General features: G+C 40.8%; 1 protein-coding gene across 3 annotated transcripts in view; it reads left to right on the top strand.

The window, feature by feature from the left end:
* Nucleotides 1-24,694, top strand: part of scube3 (signal peptide, CUB domain, EGF-like 3) — an 84,860-nt gene that overhangs the window by 13,862 nt on the left and 46,304 nt on the right. For all 3 annotated transcript variants that reach the window (XM_080496645.1, XM_080496644.1, XM_080496643.1), the window contains exons 2-4: nucleotides 9,159-9,281; nucleotides 13,544-13,669; nucleotides 24,254-24,388. In XM_080496645.1, coding sequence (XP_080352771.1) covers nucleotides 9,159-9,281; nucleotides 13,544-13,669; nucleotides 24,254-24,388 — 384 coding nt within the window. The remainder of the gene's footprint in view (nucleotides 1-9,158; nucleotides 9,282-13,543; nucleotides 13,670-24,253; nucleotides 24,389-24,694) is intronic.

Raw genomic sequence — 24,694 nt, 5'->3', positions numbered from 1 at the left:
TTGCCCAACATATCTTTCTTCTTTGGTTTTCTTGTTTTGACTTTGTTTATTCATCCTTGTCTCGAAGCGCCGGCTTCATTCTCTTCTGCCTTAACTTGTTCCCAACAACTGTGATTCCTCAACACAAAAGAATGAAAGAAAGGGGAAAAAAAACAACCTCTTGATGAAAAACACAATCTTTTCATCTTGGGCATGAGTCAATTACCAGGACAGCATAACTGAACTCGCGCCATCTTTTTTTCTGAAGCCTTCTGAGGATCGTCCCTTGGACTCCATCAAAGATTGTATTGACTCTGACATGTTTATTTCCATGGCAGAGGCAATTTGGCTTTCCAACCAGATCGGCACATTTAGCTTTTGTTATCCATGTGTCCGCTGGAACGCTCCCTGCGACTTACAATGGGAGGATTTCAAAAAAAAAAAAATGTTTTAACCAGTGCTTCCACAGAGAGTTTTTTGCTGGTTGTAAGGCATCGTTTCTTCATTTGCAAATTCCTTCTTGTGCAGCTTTCACTGAAGACAATGGGAACATTGATTTCATGTGTGATCTTTGATTATCAAAGTAGATTTACAGATTTTCGTCAACGGGTTTCTTTGTCTTCCTCGGCTGATTTTTTTCTCACATGCAGATCATCGGCGTCGGTGAGGTGTTACCTGATTCTGTAACTGTGCCGTGCGACAGGAGCGGATATTTATAGGGGATGTTTGCACAATGATACAGCTGTAGTACAAGTTAACCCATTTTCGTAGATCGGTCGGGGAGAGATTTTTGAGGAGAGGGTAGGTTTTTGCAAGGTTACATAATCCCTCCAGTTACTGTGGTTTGATCAAACATAGTGGCTGTCTTGTTTGTTTACAAGCCCAAAATGCAGAGCAAAGCTGCTTCCTGTCATCATTTATATTTCCCTACAGTTAATATGCATCGCAACGTGGTGCTTATGAAACATTTGAGGCACTTGCAGTTCAATTTCTGGCGTTACTCCTTTGCACTGGATGCCTGGAGCAATAACTGTATCAGAACATCAGGACTTAAGTTTGATTTGAGAAAAAAAAAAAAAAGAGCTGTGGTGAAAACATAAATGTATAATTGACAGCTTTGCTGCAAGATTTATATATTGTGTGAACGTTTGGCGGCTTCCTGAAAATTAGTAGTTGATTGCCACCGTGTCTTTGAAATTAAGAAGCAGTTTTACTTAATTACTGAAAATAAAATATAAGAAAGTCAATGTTTTTCTTCATAAGGTGCACATAGTTAATCGGGGGGTGGGGGTGGGGGGCTGTCAATCTAATGACTCATTAACTCAGTTCAGTTCAGTTGAAGCTGCATCAGGGAGCTGGAGGAAGATGCTCTATAAAGTATTTTCAGCCATTTAAGGAAATTGATTTATGAATGAATGAATAAGCAGCAACAGACATGCTGATATAAAATGCAAACACGTAGATGTGCTGCTCACATCCCAGGTACTATAGGCACTGGTTTTAGCTGCATTTTGACCAAAAGTACCAGGTACATCTATTGAAGGAATTAAAAACATTCTTGTTCCAATTCTTTGCCTGCAGCCTGAAGCAATGGGACTGCTTTGCAGTTCAGGCTGATGACAAAAGCAATGGCTGTAAATACTCTGAATCTCTAATCGAAGAGAAGTGATAAGGAGAAGACCCTAGTCCAACAACAACAGCAACAAAAACAACAACAACAACAACATAAACGTGATGGAGAGGCCAGCATCCTGGTTTAATGGATTGTAAACATGGAGGAGGTTCAACTTGAGCTGATTTTAATTATACTTTATTGTACTGTTAATGAGTTGATTGAGACAACATTGGAAAGGAGAGGGGCCCTCGTTGCAATCCGGGTCCAATACACCCGAAATGCTAGAGCTCTCCATTTGACCAGAATGGTGGAAGATGAAGAAAAACACTTAGCACACAGCTAAAGAGTTCTTTTCAATCTATAGTAAAATAACATGCGACTGTCCTGAGATGTGCAAAGCGCTACAGACCGACCGCTAAAGTTTTAGAACACTTTCAAATGTTCATGACCAGGGACTTTTTATAGGGTGATACAAATTGGCTCCAAATTTAGACCCTGGTTCCATCACTTAAAATGTTGGGAAAAGTTACTCTGGTCAAAATGCAGGAAGTTGGCCTCATTTTGACCAATCGCAATGTTCCCATGCAAGGTGCTAATACACACAGTCAAGACAAGGTGGGGGATCAAACCAAAACTTTGTAACTGCGAATAAATAAGAAATGCACTGAAAATGACTTAAGTTACTGTAACAGCTCCACAATAGTCACAATAATCAGTGTTTAACATGTTACTACCAAAAATATGAAATATGGATGTTAGAAATGGTGTGAGAGTGGCTCTATAATTGTGAGAATCTGCAGCTTTGCATACTGGCAAGATAAAGTGAACCGATGCTCCAGATCACAACATTAATAAGAAGACGGAACAGGCTATTCTTCTGGGTTTCTGTCATAATGAGTATTAATTACTGCATAGATTTGGCACCAAGAATCTCTGACAATAGGAAGATATTTCCCATGATTAATACTGCTGCCATTGTAAAGCACTTCCTCACACGGCTTCTCATGCTGGAAGACAGTCTGTGAGGGGGGAGGGCCCAGACTTCCTCAGGAGAATCCATATTGTTCTCACATAATATAAATCAATAAGACTCAAGGAGCTCATAAATGGCTTTGTTCAAGCTCGACAAAAAAAACAAACTACAAATGTCTTAGGGGCTCCTCAAAATGTGGCAAAGACACTAAAATACTCGAGAGGATTACAAGACAGGGCGAGTCGTTACTGATATGATACTGATCGTTGAAAGCCTCTACTAATGTCATCATCTCTAATGTAACCTCAGAACAGAAAGGCAGCTTTCAGAGTGCATGTGGCTGTTATCGCCTTCCAGAAAAGTTTTAATTCTCATGTTCACATGACCATTAATATCAATGATTCATTTCAAATAAGTGTTTGGCACCAGATTTTTTCCTGCATGTCTGGATTGCACAGTGATTTGTGTTCACAGATTTCAGGAAATGTTCCTGAGTACATGTCGTGGTTTCCCGTAGCGAATCGTGTTGATTCTGAATGAAGTGCCGCCTGAAAGCCCAGAAATCATTATTAACTTGTTTGAAGCTTGAGCCTCAACTGAGGTAGAAGAGTTCAACAGAGTTCAAAGACACATAAGATGGTGGGATCTTCTCAATCCCTCACTCACTCTGTTGAAGACCTTCTAAAATTGCCCCACAAGTTTCAGTTTTTTTCTCAACTATTTATACCTCTAAAACACAAATCATAGAAATTACGTTATATCGCAGGACTTTTATTATTGTACTGTCACTAATTGTAGTGTTTCTTCAAAGAAACACCGCTCACTGGTTGTTTTTCAATGTGTTGTTCCCATTAAATTAAAAGTTAACAATTTTATCCAACTTAAAAAAAAAACTAAATAATGACTTCATGATAATGGGGGGAAAAAAGCATCTTGTTGCAATTTTCTTGAAAAAAATCGAGAAAGTTGTGTAAACATTTTTTTTTAAACTCAGTGCTCATGCAGTGTATTATAAATCATTAAGGTCATATGTTTAGTAACATTTACAAAACCATAACTGCTATTTTAAAATGTCATTATGTTGCTTAGGATTCAAATTTTGAGTGAATTCTTTAGATTGCGCTGAAAATCAAGAGTCTCTTCACTTGCACACTACAGTCATGGAACAACAGTGAAAGTAAAGAGGAATGGATTTAATTCTTGGATCGAGCCTCGTCTGCATTTAGCTGTTCAGTCTAGATAAGACTTGACAGTGAATGCTGAAGTGAACTTTCAGGGAACAGTTATCACAGACACTTTAACTGGGACGAATCGGGCGCAGCCAGTTTCCCATGCAATTCCTCGAGGTGCCATGCAGTGCAGACAGACTCTAGACCCCTTTTCTGCAGAAACAATCTCGCAGGTCCATTCAAAGAAATTCATCTTGTACAATGTGAAGGTGTCAACATCTACTAGCCACTATTAAATGGATTTTGGAATCTACCAGGTACTCGGTACAGACTCATTGTGATTGAAATCTGCAGGAGAGTATATTTTTATGGCTTGTAGCCAATCCCAGTTTCCTTTGTGTGCATGTGTGTGCTGGGTTTCCCCAATACCAGGATTTTCAGGTATTTAATTCAAACATGTGGACTGTGTGACCTTTTATGTGCATGCACTTATTAAAGCCTTATAGTGATAGTGTTCAAATTCATGGGGTTGATGATATCTAAAACTTGCCAGAATCAGAAATACTGAAGATGTAAGATAGAATTCTTTTTTTCCCTCTTTTTCTTTGAGAAGTTATTTCCATCATTCTGTAATTCACTGAGACTCTCCTCTGCAAGACGACCCAGAGTTCAGCCTCGTCTCTGTAAGCACCCATGCCTCAGAGCACGTCTGAAAAAGTAGATAATTCAACACTTTGCAAACATTTTGCAAACAAGTGTTCAACTCATGAAGACCAGGCTCTTAAACTGCACTGTCCTTGTGCCTTTGAGCTCTTCCTGTAATAATATCAAACTGCTGTTGTGATGTTCACGTATGTGTGTATATCCAGTGTTGTTGTACTGACTCCCTCTATTATGCGGCTCCCTGCAGTGACATCATCCTCTCCTCAGCAGACTTCCTGTCCTCCAGGAATAGGCAGATATGACCGATATGCTATGCTCTAAGTTTCAAGCGAAAACACAGAATTTTTGCTTTTTCCTGTCAGAAGTGTTTCACGTTTCCATGACAATGTTTTGAAATCGATTTCTGTTTATTCAGAAACCGCAGAAAGAAGGAAAACAATATTGTTTTGTTGTTCGGCCACAAGTGGGTACTTTTGTGTGTTTTTGTAATGAAACCACACACAGGTGCGCAGAGAACAATACGTTATAAACATTAACAATAGCTAGGCCGCCATTGTTGTTATTTTCCATCCATCGATGCATGTGCAGAAGAAATATTTACTTTAGCTGTGGTGCGCATGTACAGTAGCGCCATCTACAGGGAGACGGGTCCCCAGGGTTTTCAGAAAGTTGCATTTTCTCCACGTTTACACAGAGACGAATTGGAGCGAGTTCTAAATTTCCACCTTGGGGGGCCGTTTTCAAAAAGTTGCGTTTTCAGTGGTATGGGCACTGTTGCCGTGTAACTGGTCACCTTAAAACACAGTGAAAGTTTTCACTTGAAAATGTTGTGGGTTGGTGGGCCGCCAACGTTATATTTGAAAACCACGTGCCATTTACCTTTGACATCACAATTATGCAACATGTTGTGGTGATTTATTTACTTAAAATCATATTAAAATACATTTACATGTGTGGGTGCAATGTGGCAAAATGTGGAAAGATTCAAGCATCGTGAATACTTTTGAGAGCCACAAAACGTATGTTTTTTCTTTTTTAAATGGCGATTGATAAATGTTGCCACGTCATCGCTGAATAATTCAATTCTAATTAGTAAACGGTGATGAAAACTCCTCAGCGGGGGATGAAAAACTCAGTTAATGTGATTCTGCATGAAGAGGTAAATGCTCATGTGAGAAACTATCATCTTAAGATAATTTGAGCTGATTAAAGTTTCGTCTGAAGAACTCCAGGACGCTTTCAGAGAAAGATTGTGGCTGTCATGAAGCCTGAGAAGGAATTTAAAAATATCTCCAGATTTTCTGTGACAGTCGGTGCTTGAAATGGACTCAACTGCGGATACATTTCTTCACAGTTTAATTTAATGCTGATAAAGCCTTTAATAATCGTTTATTGAGAATTGCGGTCCAAAAATCCCCAGAACAACTAAACAGGATCATTACCTAATCATCTTTGGATTTATGACTAACATTTACTTTTGTACGTGACAACTTTATATAGTTGAACATTTCAACGTCTACGGTCACAATTGACCATCTATGTGACTTCCTCAACAATTCAGCTGGTCAGGTCGTCTGAACTGTCCCTACACGTTTTATGCGGCTGCTTTCACCAAATGCCGATCTTCGCTCGCAGGTCATTTCCCAGTGGGATCAGCCGGCTCCTGCAGTGGGCTTCTGATAAGAGTGGATATTGGAAGCTATGTAAACCTTGTTAAGCTGCCCTTCCCCTATGTGCAGAGGGGTAATCCTAAACACCTGGGCTAGTTAACTGGGATTTGATGGGATTAGGGGCTCCATGAAGGCAAACCTGATCTTGCGCCTGCTAAAAATCCATTTCCATTCTTATCTGTTCGCATTCTCATCTTTGTAATTCAAACTCAATTCAGAAGTTACACAACTGTTACCTATTTTTTCCCTGCCGAACAGCTTTATCTTGGATCGTATCGCTTAAACATGCCTGATAAGTGTGTGCAGGTTTGGTTATTTGGGGTTTGAAGTTCTCTGTTTGAAGTTTGCACTGAAACGTGTGTTGTTCTAGCTCAATGAAGGCTGCTGCTCACAAAGCCTTTTTCACAGTGTTGGTTACATTTTTCAGCACACTGGCAGCTGGCAGGGATGGTAGAGTTAAAGTAGAGGTCGACATTTGAAGTAAACTACATTAGCTTCACTTGCATTAAATGTAATATGAGATTTAATGTGGGTATTCATCATGTCTTTCAGGATGATTCCTCTTTGTTTTCTCATGGCACAAATGAAATGACAGTGGTAATATGGTTACCACTGCCCCAAATTGTTTGAGGTTGTTTTTTTTTTGGTTTGTTTCCTACATAAAAGCTCTTCTAATTCCAAATTTATTTGAGAAAAATGTCTACTCATCCATCTTCTATGACCCGTTTGATACCGTTTTCGGTTGTGGGGTCGCTGGAGTCAATTCCAGCTGAATATGGGTGAAAAAGTGTTCAATCATCAAGCATACAAATTAATACCGACATGCAATTTATCTGGAAAAAGGGAAGTATGCTCAACAATTATCCTTACTGATGTTAGCTGTTATTCTTGCTTTCTCACTTTTCTCAGCGAATGAACTAAACTCACCGTTCAGATGCGTCAGATTATGTTTTGGATCACTGAAACCATTGATCGCAAAAAAAAACATGAATTTTCTGATACAGTCACTTGGGCTGTCGACATTAACAGAGGCACATTAAACTGCTTGTTTAACCTGTTAATGTCAGTGGTGTAAATGCCTCGTCACAGACCAATTAAAAAAAATGGCTTAACTGGTCAGTTTCACTGTTAATTTTGTGTGAATGATGTGCTGTTGTTTATTTCTCAATAATCTCCAAAATAATTCAATACTAAATCACAACCACCAAGTGATGCATTCAGCTGCAGTTAACAGGGATATTAGCAGACTGAGGCAGACCTGTTTGTACTTGAGCACATTTCTTCTCAAATTAAGTTGACAAGATAAAGACGTGTCACCTGAAGCCCCCTGCTGTTGTTGGAGAACTGTTCTCTACTGACTATAAAAACACATGCTGGAAATAAATCCCTTATATTATTAGAATAGACTGGATATCAACTGAAATGCAAAATTACAAATGAAAAAAAAACAAAAACTTTTTAAGAGTTTAAAATGTGATTCATTTCAATAAATTCACCTAAAATAGTCAGATTAGGTAATAGAAAAACGTATATAAACAGTCTTCATATTCACCCTTTTACACTGCTGAGACAATTTGGTTTCTATTGTTTTTATAACCATAGGTTCAAGACCATTTTGGAGATATTAAACAATTCAAAAACTAGCAGGAAATAAAGCTTTGCAACCATTTACCAGTCACTACAGTGAGTTTTCAGTAAAACCGCCCAATTAGAGAGAAGAAATTGCAAGCTTATCACACATTTGTAAAATGAACTTCTTGTCACAGCTTCACAGTAAAACTAAAAAAACTGCCAGATATTGCACGTTGTCTCGAGGAAAAGGGACAGAAGCACTCTCTTGTTGCATATTCTCACACAGTTCCACAGCCATAATGATAATAATAATAATAATACATTTTTCTAATTTAGAATGGCTGTTGTATAAGTTTTGATATATCGCTGACCTCCGGTGAAGCTTTGATCCTCCGTTTTCTGCTTCTCTCACCTTCTTCTCATGATGCAGGAGCCTCGACTGTCACAGTCAGCTACGTTTCTCATGCTCCTCTCATCCAGCTGCTTTGTTCATACATTTTCACGGCAACTCCTTGCCCAGATTTCAGGGAATTATGAGTTGTGGGACGCATGGCAGCAGTAAAACTGCATTTCATGGTTGAACTTTGAAGTTATTTCACACGAGTGTAGAAGCGTGAGGGTTGAACTGAACTGGCATCCTTGACACCACTGGTAAATATCATGCTTGCTCTTCATCTGCTCGTTTGCATTGCGTTTGCATTGCGTTTGCATTGCGTTTGCATGCTGGCATCAGCCACTCTGCTTGACTGAAACCTCACGACATGAGTTTAGATTTTATTTTGCATCAATAATATTGCAAAGGTTTATTTGGGAAAGTTGAAGGATTTCAAGATTAAAGTGAGAGTGATCATTGATGATCATCTTAAGTTTTTGCTTGTGGTTAATTCTTACTTTTGCTATCTTTAATGGTGATTTCTCACAGACATAGTTATTTCATAGCTGAGTTACGAGCCTTTTTATACCCTTGGTAAAGGTTAGGTTTAAGTCAATTCACAACATCCAAATCGAGTGCTGAAAAGTGCATGAGCACATTTATTATTATTTCAAAAATGACATATTAAATTAGATTCATTGTTTCAAATCTCCTCACCTCGAAAGGATCTGAAAAACATTAAATACCAAGAAATAGTACAGAATTGTAAAAACATCGCAGCTAATAAGCGGTACAAAGTTACCTGCATTGTTATGACTTTTACAAAGGTCAGGCATCTGCTACTGATTCAAAAGTCATTGCAGAGCAATTAATAAACAGCTTGTGTCCCTTTTATATTTGGAACAAAAGATCTTCACCTCATAAAACGTGTGAGATGTTTTAATCTCAACCCATGTTTCTTTGTGTCTTTTTAAATCTTTTTTTTTTTTTTTGCAGTCGTGGTGAAATGTATCTAAAAGTTGGTTTTAAGAGTGAGGCTCTGTGGTATTAAAAATGACATAAAATAATAGAAAAATATGTTTGAGCTTCACGGACTAACAGGTTTTTCCCTCCTCCTCCTCCTCCTCCTCCTCTTCCTCTCTAGATGTGGACGAGTGTGCAGAGGCGCTTGACAACTGCAGCATCGATGCCATCTGCCAGAACACCCTGAAGTCATACAAATGTATCTGCAAGTCTGGATATAAAGGAGACGGCAAACATTGTGAAGGTAAAAGTCCGACTGTGGTGATCTGCTCCTCTTCAGCTGTGGTTTGGAGGCACAAACTCCTGCTCCTGCGAGCTGGAGGGGGCGGGCGCTCCCCCACTACATTCAAGTGAGAGTCACATTTCTCAGGTTGATTTAGCTTCTACAGTATCTGCGAGCCCCCCGGGTCAATGACAGGCTGGATAAAAGCTTCTGTCTCAGTTAATATAACTCATTAGCTTTAAGACTTTCCTGAAGAGGGAATCGAGGCAGCAGATAGAGCCGTGAACGGAGGGAAGGGGGGAAGCCAGGTGCAGAGGGCTCCTCTGTGACAAGATGAAATGAAGCAGTAAATTTCCTACACATGTTGGAGGAGAAAATTAAGATAGAGGCTGAAACGGCAGTCAGAGGCCCCTGCCAAGCCGTCGGGGATGTTTCCACAGCCAGAGGCCGGCTTCGCAGACTGTCAGACACAAGTCTGTTTTTCTAAGACTTTTCAGTGTGCCCAAAGCCTTCGGATCATTATATCCCACAATTTTTATTGCTATTATTACAAAACCGTATTTCACAATGCCATTTTCCCCCCCCTCGACTATTATTATTCTTTCATTTACTTGACCGAGTGCTTTTCATGGCCTTCTGCCTGTAGGTCATAAAAGTTTGCTTTATTGAATCTATTGTAAAATATTTGCCAGGATGGGTTTGCATCTCTCTGACGGTGAGCTGATAGCTCCTCGGGGCCGATGTTGTTGTAAAACACAATTCAAAAGAAACACTCGTAAAGTACAAACAAAAATGTGTCATTTACTAACTGATAAATTTTAAGGAGTTCACTGCCTGGCTGCTTGTCGAACGTTGTCCTTCACAAGTGAAGTGCTTCAACCAGACAAGCACTCACTTGAATTTAAAAGGGAGCAGTGGAAAGAATAAAAATGGTCAAAACTGGAAAGCATGTGTTATATTTAAAGGCAGCTCAGAGTTCTCGTGCTCGCTGCACCACTGTTTAGCACCTTTGCCTGGTTTGAGTCCGGGCTTGAAGGCCTTTTTGTTTGGACTTTGCATGTTCTCCTTCTGCTTGATGGGTTTTTCCCTGTTTCCTCTCAGAGTCTCATATGTTTTGAGGCAACTGGTGATTCTGAAATTGCCTGTGACTGTGGTTGACTGTCTTCCTGTGTTTACCCTGTGATGGACTCGCTGACCTGTCCTGCCTTTGCCAATAGATAGCTGGGATTACCGGTAGCTGTAGCCCCCTAAAATTATATAGATCGATGGACTGGATGGATGTATTTTCTTTATTTTTCAAACTTTAAAATGTGACAATATCCTTCTGTTAATCAACAACAACTTGAGGGCTTGAAATTTCTATTTACACAAAGTATTTTAGTGATTGACTTGTAAAGGAATCAGCCCTTGATCAGTGGGCTTTAGATGACGTAACAGCGTCGAGTTGTCGTCTCATTAATGTCTTTATTTCTTCATTTGCGTTTTAACTGGAACAAATCTCTCCTTTAAAAACATAAAACAAGATAGTGCTGTACAGATTTTTAGTCCATTTTATATTATTCTCCTTGATTAGTTTAACTCTAATACAAAGGGAGATTTCATCTGAGGTTTTTTTAATTTGAGCAGATTTATTATTATTCCATTTTGGTTTTTATGCCCTGCAATTCAGTTTTATTAAATGAGGTTTGCACAAGTGTGCGCGTGCCTCGATGTGTGTGTCTTTGGTTTAATGTTACTTTCTTTTTCATTGCAAAAGTTTTAATTTGGAATATTTTTGTTTGTTTGTTTATGTGTTTAATATTTGAGACCAGGAGCAGTTGTGAGGATTCTTTTGTGGGCTTATAATGAAGGAAAAGTCTTACAATTAACCCATTCGTCGAACATATATATATATATATATATATATATATATATATATCTGTGAGCGGGATGCTGCATACATCCAGATAGGACCCATGTTTTGTGCTGAGATTGCTGGACTTGGCAAGCATTGAATAAAATCAAATTTAAAGCCAGTGAAGGGCAAATCAATGCTATGTTGCCATGTGGTGGGTGTTACAGGTTGAGAGCAGAGCAGTGATTGTGCGCTGTGGTCGGAGAATGACAGAGATGTGTGGGAAGTGAATAAGCAGGAAGCAGGAGAGTGTTTCTTTGTTTCAGTCCCATCCCTTTGCTGTCAAGTCCAATTAAGCCCTGTGAGAGGCAGCCTCAAAGAGGAGCTGAACAACCCGGATCATCGGCCCTAAATGGGTCTGTAAGTGCTGAATGGAAGTACTCTGTATTCTCAGTTCACCTTGTATGGGTCTCCATAGTATGGGCCCTTCAGCAGTCACCATAACCATAAAAGACAATACCACTTAAGCTGTCATATAATTTCTTTCTAATCTGTCTGCCTCTGCTCTCTCATTTGATGTGTCACATTTCTTTTGTTTTGCCTATTATATTGAGTGAGCTCTTAGGTTAGAGCAGTATGGCCTCATAGTCGGTGTTTGCACTTTAAAGTTTTAACTACCAGTGTGTGTAGTAGCAGAAATGCTCCTGAACCAACTTGCAAGTCGGTCTGACAATGGGTGAAGATACAAGATGGCATGGATGTATTGGTTGAGCGGTTGTCTCCCAATCGGGTGGTTGCAAGTTTGATTCCCATCTCTACATACCGAAGTGTTCTTGGGCAAGACACTGAACCCCAATCTGTTTGGGTGAATAAAGAATGACAGGTGGTGGTCAGAGGGGCCCGTTGGTGCAGTTTGGCTAACAGCCATGGCTACATATGTAGCTTATTTCAGTTTGTTGTATGTTTGCATGACTGAGGAGTGCCTGGCTTGGACACACAAGGAGAACATGCAAACTCCACGCACTTTCATCTGAAAACGCTTTCAAGATCAGACTTGTACCAGGGGTATTCTTGCTATGAGGCGAGGGTGCTCTACACTCCACCACAGTGCAGTCTGACAGGTTTAGCATGAATGTCTGCATATTTTGCTGCATATTTTGACACTGATCCTATTCCCAGGAGTAAAATAGGAAAAAATGTCAATCAAACGTCTTGCCAACAACGAACTTCCAAGGAGAAAAGGCGACATCTTGGCACAATACAGAACAAATTTTAGGCTCATGAATATACCCCCCCCAAAAAAATCATTGGCTTTCAAGGCGATACAAAACCAAATCAGTAAATCTTTGGCAGTGACCCAAATTATACCGGCAGCAAATGAATCGACTAATTAAACAGCTGTTGTCGCTTCCATTTCTATCACAAAATTACTTTTATGAAAGATGTTAACATCCATCTACTTCATGTGCTTTATTAATTCGATGGACAGATCACCAGTCCATTATAGGCTGAGAGGTACTAACAATAGCCCCCACACAGTCTTCATGATGGCCAACTCTCAATCACACTTTGAAATGTGCAAAGAAGATGAGGCAACCCATGTGGGGTGAACATACAAGACCCCTCCACTATCACATTACAAACATGATCTTTCATTATAACTCCAGTGCAACCCGCTGCACTAATGTGTGAACCCTGAAATCCACAAACACACAGCAACAGTAAGGATATGGAGATCAGATTTTCCAAAAATAATCTCAATATTTTGCAGCATATTGATATCTTTCTTATATTTTAGATATTTTGTTGGACGTCCTTCCTGATGCAGTTGGGGGCTACGCGTCCTTTCCTCAGGAACCCACAGTGGAGACTTGTTGGCAGTGGGATTCAAAACAAATGGAATTTTTACTCTTGACTCTGGAAATTGCCCAAAATTAAAATGAAAACAAATTAGATAATTACCTGTCTGATTATAAATATATCAAACAAAAGTTCAGTGTTCAGTTTTTTCAAATCTCCTTTTTTCCTGGAAAGCAGACGCTGATGAAGATGATCAAATTTGACCAATGTCAAGTTTACATATTCTCCTTATGCAAATATGGGTTTTCTCATGCAGCTTATGCTCTAAGTCCAAAAACATGCATTTTACTCATATCTTGGGGTTCTGACTTTGGTTTATTAAGTTCTGTCTAATATTTTTGTTATAATTAGTGTTTCATCAATGAAGCAAAACGTATCTGATTGCGTGGCTAGGCCTTATACAGAATTAATACTTTTCTTTTTATTCTATGTTTTAAGTGCTTGTTCGAAAATGCTACTTTCTTTCAGACTTGTCCAACTTTCCTTCCTTGAAAAAAAAAAGAAAGAAAGAAAAAAAAAGTAAAAATCAGAATTGCACCACTGGACTTGTTTTCATATGCTCACATTCTTTTTTGTCTTCTTTTTGCAGATGTCGACGAGTGTGCAACTGAATACAATGGTGGTTGTGTCCACGAGTGCATCAACATCCCAGGAAATTACAGGTGCACATGCTATGATGGCTTCCGCTTGGCACATGATGGCCACAATTGTCTCGGTGAGTGTGATGATGTGTGTGCGTGTGTGTGCGTGCGTGTGCGTGCGTGTATAATTGCAGTGGTGGTGGGTGTGACATTTCTTTCAGATTTAATACCGAATGTAAATGCGGTTATATAAGGAGCTTTTTTTCAGGGAAACTTCCATGTCTGTTAAACTGCATGCGTCAAGTTTCAGTCAAAGATTGACACAAGCAATGTGGCTGCATAAATCCTTCACATCATGGATGGTAATATATTTTTCAAGGCTGAACTGAGGTGTTATTGGACGGCTGCATCAAATATTAGCTATTTCCTCGTTCTCATGGCAGTTAGCCTCCGCATGTGTTTTGGAGAAAAAGGAAAATGGAGACCTTTTTTTTTTTAAGTATGTGTAATGAAAAGAGGGAAAATTTAAGAAGAGCTTGACCCTGAGCGAGAAGCTCTGAGCGAAGCCGTCAATTGACGTACTTTCCCATGGTTTAATATTTCACCAGTGTGCCAGTCATATTAGCCTGACAGAGGACATATTACACTTAAAAGGTTATGAAATGAAGAAAAATATAGTGCTCTTCCTGCTGCGGGGAAGCTGCTAAACATAGGCATCATCTACCCCCCTCCAAATCCACCCACCATGCATTCCTTTTGTTTTGTTTTTAAACCCGAAAGTCACTTTGCTCCTCCTCAGAAATTATCTCCCTCTTGGTGTTGCATCCCCAGCATGATGTGTTTTCATTTGAAATTGCAAACGGCAAACCGTGGTAGATGCTGTGGGTTTTTTATGCGGGAAAAATCAGAGGCGACTTGCTGCAGTGTGTTTCACATTCAGGTGAAGAAGCGATGACAGAAAAACTTATCAGTACTTAACAATGATTCACTGTGAAAGGGGCTTTTAGATGCGGGTACACATGCTCATATCAATCCCATATTTACCTGTTGGGCTGCGTCTATTGCTGGGCTTAAAGAGCACTGGAATTGAAAATGCAAGCATCTTTAGATCGATAATGAACCTGTTCTGACTTGACGATACCCCGTGATTCTTCTGTCTGACTTACTGTAATCCTGTCCGCCTCCTCTTCCCTTTGGCTCCGTCTTTGACTTCTCATCTCCTGTTCCACTTCTATCTGCACTGTGAAGCAGAGTTATTTTCCAAGCCATTTAGCAACAGCGTGCAGTTGTGCGTGGATCATTTGCTGTACCGTGGATGGCCTCATGCCTTGCGTGCAGGTGTGTAATTGCAATATATGGTTGCTGCTGTTGCATCAAACAGACCTGCATCCATTGATCCTTTTGTTATAATTTGTGATAGTGAAACACACATGAGCAAACACGGAGCGAGCTTTCAAGTTTCTCTTTTTTTTTGCCATATGTTATTTCCTTCTTGGCAGTAGCCTGCATCAAAGAAGGCAGACTCCTTTTGGAAAGCTTGGGATCTGTCTCAAAAATTGTCTTATATTTTTGAAAAGATATTGATCCAATTAAATAATAAATGAGTAAATATTTTTTTTTTTATCTCAGCAAAGCAGACTGAATGGTACGTATGCAGCTGTCAAGTACAAATATCGACTCTTGCCCGGAGACCTGAAAGTACTCTAAAGACTTCTTTTTCTTGAGAATTTAATTCATTCTAATACCCCTGCTCTGCTCCGCTAAGGGAATAATCCTCAGCACAAACACAAGAAAGGAGAGGAAGAGGTATAGCAGAGGTTTCATGTTAAGGCCCCAGCTTCCTCTTCCAGGTTTAAGCTTCTTTTGGCCCCTGAGAAAAGATTAGTCCCCTCGGCCCCGGAATGGAGAGCCTAAGCAGCTGGTTCCCAGACGAGGTCAAACCCTCAGAGCCCTTATAGACCAGATGTGCCCGAGGCTGCGAAGGAGGAGACGTTCACCTGATCCCCAAAAGTTCACTGTGAGTTTAGCGTTTTGAATTGCATCTTATTTTTGAGGATATACCTGCTATTGTTCTTCCACAAAAACTCCTGGCATTTGGTATGATTTCGCTTTCTAAAGGCTACACAATTCACTGGAATCTCACAGAACTGCACTGAACTCTCTGCCTGGAGACCTTGGAGACTTCTCTTCAGCCAGCAGGCAAGAGTATGTTCCGCTGTCACCTCAGGGACACAAGTTGAGCCAACGCGCACGCATCCCTGTCAATGTCTTCTTTGTTTGCTCGCCGCTGCACGTGCCACACGGCTCCTTGTAATTGGATGTGTTGGCAGCATAATGACATTGGGCGGTGGCAGGAGGCAGCAGAGCATGAAGCAGAACGCTGCTTGGTGTGCCTCGCCTGGGACGCTCTTGTTTCGGAGGTCTTCCGCTTCTGCCCTAAACCCCACAAAGATGTCAGAGAGTCAGCAAGGTGGAAGCAATGCAATATCACAGCACACTGCTCTTGCCTGTGCAGACTGAGATGTCACTCACTGTATAATTTACCTCACCGGGAGCTATTGTACCGTCTGAAAAACTCAAGAAAGAGACGAAGTGAAGCATATAAGAACTTGATTACATCTTTTATAACTGTCATGACTATTATCGTACAGAGGTGAGAGAGGGATGGTATTTAATCACCGCAAGTCTTTCATGGTGAGGCTGTAAAGGGATTTTTTTTGAGGCTGAGGAAAAACAGAGGAATCAGTGTCAATTTAATCCAAAACACACATCCTCTTTACAATGAAAACCAGATGCAGGAAGGCTATTAGTTCCCCACTGTAGCACCAGCGTCCCCACATTTATGACCTATGTGTTTTGGTTTGGGTCCTGCAGAAACCAAACTACATTCACTTATCACTGGTAGTTTGGTAAACTCTCGCAAGCCTCTGCAGATATACTCCCTTTCCGTGCATACACAGATGATAACATTCTCTTCTCTCCGCAGCTAAAAGACACAAATAAAGGTATGTCTTATGTTCCCATAACGGGAAATGCCACAGTTGAGCGCAGCGTGCGTGTGACTCACTGGGACTCACAAAGTCAGGCTTGAAATAGACATTACAGATATTTGACAGAGCACTGCCGAGCTGCTAAAGGATAAGCTTTTGTCATTGAATTGTTTACTCACATTCGTCATTGTGCTCTCTGTCACTCACAACGTGTTGCTCCCTTCTGCTGGGGAAACCAATTCAGAGCTCCACATACTCAACGCACGGAGCCTAAACAGGCCACTTTCCTTTGATTTCTATTGACCAACACTGATTTGGTTTGTATTGATTCAGCAGAACTCAATTCCCTGTGCAATCTATAGGGAAATGAACGCCCTTTTGCTTTAACCTTCCCCAAAGACGTAACATGATCTACAACACAAAAGCAATGTCATTACAGCTATGAAATGAGCTTCTGAAGGACAGCTTTGGAATCACAACGCAGAAAAGGCCACGTCTGTTAACTCTATTTATTGTTTTGTTAATGGATATACTTTCATGGAGACTACGTTTTTTGTTGTTGTTTTGTTTTGTTTTTGCTACTCGCATTGAGAACGTATAATAAAGACTTTTGATAGGAACATTTCCACCCTTGGCCCATCTGAGCCGTATCACTGTGCTTGTAATCCTTTGGGATCATATTGCAGGGTTGTCTAATCAAACAGACTCTTTCAGACTGATGTATTATTGACCAGGTTCTTTTGAGGAAGGGCGGCTCATCAAAGACCTTCACGCTAATTTGCTTTTGACTTTTAAATGCATTTCCTTTAAGCACATGTGGGCCGCTCTTCTATGGCGGTTAAGGACAACCTCCACACGGCGCACACTGGCAAGAAAATATATGATGACGTGCCAGTTACTATTCCCTTCAACTCAATTATAAACCTAGCTCTCACTAAGTTTGATCTAATTCCCAGTTATTTCTCATTTTGGACACAATGTGCTCGCCATTGGTTGTAGTATTACCTCACATAAAATTATTTTAAACAAGGTTTTAGATCGTTGTTGTTATTGTGAAAGATGATTAATGTTTTTTTTCAACCAATATACCGAGAAGATTTCAGGAGATCATTGGGAAACCCTTTATAAAGAGCACTTGATACTTTTACCTTACTACAACACATAAACAGATGATGATGCACAAAGACCTGTGTCTCTCAGTTTATGTGAGTGACAGATACTATAAAAAAAAAGACATGGAACTATAGTAAGCAATTTGATAATCAAGTGTTTTGAGGCTTCTACAGATTATGCAATTTTATCAGGTTTTAATACTTAAAATGCAGATCGTATAAATGGCAAAATAATATACTCTACTTAATTCAAAGTGTTTACTGTCAATATGTAATTCAGTGTGTAAGAATAACAAGGTTATCCTGTGTGTTACTTACGCATGTCACCGATGCCTTCAGGAAATAGATCAGCAAAGCGAACGAAGAATCGAGCAACTGCTTTAGTAGCAGTTATGTGCAGGGGGAAAACCTTGGTATGGAAATAAACTGAGAATGTGAACGTGGTCCAGGATTTTACCTCCTTGGAAATCAGAATTTTTATGTCGCTTTGATCATCACGTCTGTTGAATTTATTTTTCGGTTGCGGTTAGCTCGAGCTTGTAGCAGCGGTCACACTGTGCGGTGTAGCGAGACGCAGGTCGTGAAAATCTCCGACACAGTCTGAAAATAGTCTCGGTCCATCTGTGGCCGCACAACAGTAACAACGGCCGTTCGCAAAACCTTCCTCATTTTCCAGACCACAGATTTTAAGCCACAATAACGGATATCGCCACAATTTGCTTCCCTCTCATCTGCGACAGAATCCTACAGTGTGAAGTGGGCTTCGTGGTGCAATGAACCCCAACTGCAGAACCTTTTATTTGCATTCAAGGTGAAGACGTTTAATGAAATACAAATTGTGAGCATTACAGGATTGATACGCACACGTGTTTTAATACCAATTAGATTTCAAGAGCAAGGGTTAGGAACATTTAGATATCATAAATTGTTACCAATTCTGCTGGCAAAGAATGGCTCCATGTTAATTTATTTTTCTATCTTATTTTTTTAAAGTGTTTTAAATACTAATTCAATACAAAGATGATCCAGCTTAACAGCTCTCTAATTACACTCGGAATTATCCGGGACAGTGCAGACATCCCTGGGGTTTAACACTAACCCTCCCTGTGTCCCTGCTGCAGATGTCAATACCCAGCTGTCTCCCTTATAGGGTAGAGTCGGTTTGCATTTGTTGTGTGACGTGAACAGATCGGGTTGGGACGTGAGATTTTCTCCAGAGTTCAGAGGAAAGGAGCTGGAGTGATGAATTAAAGGGTAGGTTTGAGATTGGTGCATTAACTGGCTCCTGAGATCAATCAACTCTCTCACTCACTCGCACTCTGTCTTCTCTCTGGTTGTTCAGTCCCATCCACCATGAAATGAACAATTCCAGCTGAGCCCACTGGCAGGGCTTTGAGGGAAACTCAAGCCTGAGATTGGGCTTATGGATGTAAGCATGTACCAGACTGGGAGCCGTCAGACGTCAGTACAGGGCCTCTCGTCTCCTTGGCATAGCACTGTCCACCCAAACACTTATCCTGAGGTTTAGATTTTTTTTTTTTTTTTAAATACTTCCAGACTTGTTTTGGAAGAACAGAGGAATACTACCATTTAGCATGATCTTAGCTCATAGTTTTTTCATTCGGGAAAGTACTCGGCAAGAGATTGAACGTTTGTGCTTATTTACTAAAATGGTTACCTGAGAGACGGGTCTGCAGTCGGCAGCGTCTGAGTTCAATCAAAGCTGCATGAGTTTTGTGTATGGAGCAGCATAGAAAATCAAGCCTTGCTGCTGATTTAAGAACAGATGTGAATCAGTGAGCTGCATTGAAACAGTGGGTCAGGCAGGCAGGAAGCACTGGAACTAATAAATTGTTCAAAGCTAAATACTGTAAGTGTCTCAGACTCCCAGCCTGCGACAGTCACCCGCACTCCTAATGATTTAAGAGAGTGTGTGTTCCGCAGATGAAAGATCAGAGCTTCCTGCAAAATATCAATTCATAAACCCTAAGCTGCCAGGTGGCAGAGTGACCGGTCCACGTCTGTTAAAACAAAACCTGCTTTCAGTGGACTTTTATCTTTTCAGATGAGGTTCAAATCTGACATCTTGGTCCCTTTTCAGTTGATTTGTGTCTCGAAATTTGTCACTAAACTCCAGAAGCGACGGAGAGGAAGAGAAGGAAATCCTGTAATCCTGTTAGAAATAAGAAGGGATCTTGTTTTAATTGGACCTGGCTGTGTGCATGTGTGTATTTGTGTGCGTGCCACTCCTTCCTCGATGATGTTAAGTCGAGCCGAGCTGTTGCCTGTTCATCTACCACAGCAGCTCTGTCGGCTTCTGGAGCACCCCAGCTGTTTTGCTGCCTGTCGCTGCACATGGCTCTGTTTTGCTGTCTTATTAAAGAGTGTGCGTCTCTTCAACTCTTGTAAATGAAATGCCCAAAGAGGCCAGTGCCGGTCCACTCACCTCCTTGTCTCTGGTCTGTCTAGACCACAGAGACATTTCTCTCTGATGCAGACAGAAGCCAAGCAGTTGATGCATGAACAGATTTAATGATAGATACCAACAATTTTTCACTCATGTCATGTAAAGGAAGGTACCGGTCAGCAATAAATACTTGTCAAATTGGTGCACCTTTATGTGAAACTCTTTTTTTTTTTTAATAAGTGTCCAGGAGTTTCTGTGAGGCAACCACCATGTTTACATGGCTCTAACGCCCTGTGCAAGGCCAAATGTTACATATACAATCAAGGCTATCTGTGAAACCAGCAGACATGGCCTCTGCAAACACAACCAATCTCTTAATCTCCCTTCATTTGAACCCTATGTCTCCTCCAGCGAAGGAGGGATGGAGTCAGAGACGAGTCTCATTTTTCAGGAGTGAGGCAGCCCTTTCAACTTGATTAAGACTTTTTTTTTTTTTCCGTTCTCCCCAGAGAATTTTTAAAAAATGTTTTAACTCCAAATAACACGAGCACTTCTCCTGGTCGTGCCAGAAGCCCTTTCCGCTTGGAAATATTTGCTTTGGACGCCAGCCTTGCCCAGCACACAACACAGGCAATTATGGGAGCTATTTAAACAGAAGAGATCTACTGACAGGCGACGCCTCATTTGGAGGGATGAAGGAATCAGGAAATGAAACCTTCATTGATGCGCTGATAGTATGGAAAGAGAATTCCCTCAGGCCCACTAACGCTGGTTGCATATCTCTTGGGTATTTTGTGCATGAGTTGAGGACTGTTGTATTTGTGTAACTTCTACATGTTTGAATTTTTTGGGGGGGATTAAAGGGAAAGAGAAGCACACAGAGAGAGCGAGAGAGCGGGTTTATCCAAATGTTTGAATGTTTTCCTGTGAGTTGTGGAGGTTTTTTTTTGGGGGGGGGGGGGCTGCTAACAGTTTATCTGCAAAGGTGCAGCTGTAACTTGCTGCCAGCTTTCCGTCAGCTCAAAGGTCTTCTCTCTGTGGCTGCCACTTTCATGATGGAGAGATGAGACCACGGGCTCCACACCAAGCAGCCAAATCAAGGCCCAAACAACTCGTTTTCCCAAACTGCCCTCCCTTTTACTCTGACTTTAAATGTTAACTTTTTTTTGTACTTTTTTTTCTTTTTTCTTTCACAAGACAATGTTTAACTTGCTTTTCCCATGAAGCTCAGCTGACATGACATGTTGGTTTTTAGTGGCAAGAACCCGTTGTGGAGATTGGATGTGAGGATGGGACGGCAGACTCCACCAGCTGACGAGGGTCACGAATGTTGCCTGCCACTGACCTACCTGTCAGCCCCTTGGAGTTGTGTGTAGATAGGTGTCACTTTTGTGAGTGCAGTGCATGTAGGAGTGGGTGTGGGTGTTTGTGCGCGAGCGGCTTCACATGTCTGTATACTGTGTGGTGGAAAAAAGAAGAAAGAAGTGGACAGACTGAAGTTTAATTTCTAACTCTGCCTGGGCTGAGAATTCCCCAGAAAGGAAACTTTATCTAGAGGCCTTCTCAGACTGGACAAATAGACAGCAAATTAGTTTCGCATGATGGTTTATTAAAAGAAAAAAGAAAAAAAAACCTTGTATATACAGAAGATTATTAATGCATTGAGCAGAGGAATGGATAAGGTTCCAGTGTGGTCAGTAGGAACGAACCGGGAGCGCAGGTCTCCGGGGGAAGGCAGAATAGAAAGAGTGTCATCTCCAGAGCTGCACGAGAGTCACGTACAGGAGAGCAGGCGGCACTAAAACCAGCCTCAAATGGCTCTGTGCAAGACATTTCATTTTGAAAATGAAATGGATGTATGCAAAGATTAATGGATGTCCCACCGTACATTCATTTCTTTTATCAAGTGACACCGCGAGTTGTGGGGAAAGTTTTTGTGCTATTAGGACCGAACTGCTGCGAGGGCAGAATTCATTACGAGTGGAAATGAAGTCAGCCGCTCTCGTTTGTGGTCAGTTTCTCTTTCCTGCTTGGTGGCAGAACGGAGCCTCAGGCGACACCTCGGTAAATGCCCTTCCTCTCTGTGCGCTTGAGGTGAATTCACACCCACTGACCCCCCCCCCGCCCTCATTCCTCTTTCCATCTCTACTTTTCTTTTCCCACCTCCTCCCTCTCGCTGCATTCCTCTCGTCACGGGGCTGACAGACACTCGTCATCAGCAGGTACTCTGGCCCAGGTGGATCAAGTTTCCCACTTGCCAAGGGATTGTGCTGCCTGCGCATTTTTATGGCTTAGTGCTGCACAGTTGGAGGTTTTCAGTGCAGCTTCAGTGTGCTGCCATGTCAGATAACCATTAAGACAGACACGACCTCTTCAGACAGCTTAAGACAAGCTTCTCTAGTTTTTCAGCGTATCCATTTTTGGAGTCTTGTGTGTTTTGTTTTTTTTTCTTCCTCTGTACTACATTTGCCTTCAAACCACAATTTCTGGTTGTCCTGTCGAGCTGTGAATTCATTACTTTGTACTACGCAGAGTTGATGAGCTCTTTTGGATGCCACTGCAGCACATTTTACCAATTCAATTTCAGATAAGCTTTATACACCGAACACATTTGGCAAATTTTAATCCCTGTTGCAGTTGTGTCTTCAGAAACCTTAATTTTACTGTTTGGTTGTTACACAAACTTTAGCCCACATTGAAGTATTTCAAACATGGCCGTAGTGCTATTAAAAATAACCGTGACATTCAAGTTCACCAGAGTAAATATTCACCAATTGTTTTCTTTTCTGTCACTACCAGAGTAAAGTTGTTGTTTTTCTTTTGTTTGATTTGTGATTTTTATGAGAATTTCAAGTGATTGGTGAATTTGCATGAATCTTAAGAAAAGTTTTTCATTAAAAATGGCACACCTCATACTTCATGATATTTCTCTAAAGCGATTCTATTTATACATTGCTGGTTTGAATTTGACTCATGTGTCACTGCTGTGGGTCACTGAACACGGCACTAAACCAAAAAACTGTCCTGAAGATCATTCAATAAAAACAGCTTTTGCCAAATCAAACACTGTGCCGACCCCAGAAGGGAGTCGCCGATACACAATCACATGTCGTAACGTTGTATTGATTGTCATCTATATAAATTGTGTTTACACAAAGACTGCTATGATTGCTACATTAGAGCAGCCCATTTGTAGAAGTGTTGATGCTGCCATCTGCACCCTGGTGCACATCTAACAAACAGACTTAGTACACAAGTTAGTCCTCAGTACTCTGGTGCAGTTTGATGGTCGTCAGAACACAGTATGTAGCAAAAATCTGTAAGTGAAGCAAATTAATGACTTGAGGAATGCGATATTCATTGTAATTGATCTGTATAACAGAAGAATTCCTTTTGCTGTTTTCACTCCATCAATTTAAATGTTTGTTGATGCTCACTGACAAAATTGCCATCGCAACAATCTAATACGTTGAATTTAGCTCATCACACAGTGTAGTTATGGAGTTATGTTCCAGAATAAATATCATAAGAGCCGTTCAATGCGTATTTTGTTTACATCTTACCCTCTGAGATTGAAAATGGCGGCATGTAAAGTGAACCAGACCTGACTTTATTCCTTTTTTATTCTCAACTTTGGACACCACAAATTTCAATACTAACTAAATTATCTATAGTATTCCATACTTATCCATATTTAATACTGTTAACCTGTAAAGTTTGATTATACTCTCTCTGGGGTGAACACGGTGGACATCAACTAAGTTGCAGTCTGACACCCTCTCGAGCATGGCTGCTGACTCTTGGTGATATACTTTGTTAACAGACAATTCTATATGCAATCAATTAATTTCCAGCTGAATAGATAATATAATGACTCACAGCTAATTCCATTGCTACAGTGTTGTTTTAGCCCATGGCGATAAACATGTCCTTTTTTTAAAAGTCACACGTAAATGTTAGCTTTTTCTTTCATTCTGTAAATTGTTACTTGTTCGGTACTTCTGAATGGATACAATGTATTTGCATTCCTGTCATTCATGTGAGACGTTACTGGTCCATTAAACAGGCTGTGATTTGATCCCAGACGTCCTTCAGACAAGCACTAATCTGCGGAACATTTGTTCTGTGGTGGAAGAGCTCTTTTTTTTCTCTCTCTCTCTCTCTCTCTCTCTCTCTAAATTCTGTTTTGTTTTGTGTGTCTCCTGGCAGATGTGGACGAGTGCTCAGAAGGCAACGGTGGATGCCAACAGATTTGTGTCAACATGATGGGCAGCTACGAGTGCCGCTGCAGAGAAGGATTCCTCCTGAGTGACAACCAGCATACCTGCATCCAGAGGCCCAAAGGTTAGAGACACACACACACACACACACACACACACACACACACACACACACACACACACACACACACACACACACACACACACACACACACACACACACACACACACACACACTGTGTCTGTTTTAGATGGCAGGCTTTGTATTCCCGGTTGAAGCACATGTTTGAAGAACTATTTGCTCCTTGATATATGATAAGATGATGAGTTGTACACATTTGAACTCAGAGTGGGATCAGCCTTAACAGGCCCTAAATGAAAAGTGAAAAAAGTTAAGTCTTCAGTCTGAAGGAGAGGAAGGGGGGAAAAA

The sequence above is a fragment of the Blennius ocellaris genome (assembly GCF_963422515.1).
Source record: "Blennius ocellaris genome assembly, chromosome: 5".
In the NCBI taxonomy this organism is placed as follows: Eukaryota; Metazoa; Chordata; class Actinopteri; order Blenniiformes; family Blenniidae; genus Blennius; species Blennius ocellaris.
Note: the sequence above shows the minus strand (reverse complement) of the source record. Positions and strands in the feature narration are given on the sequence as shown.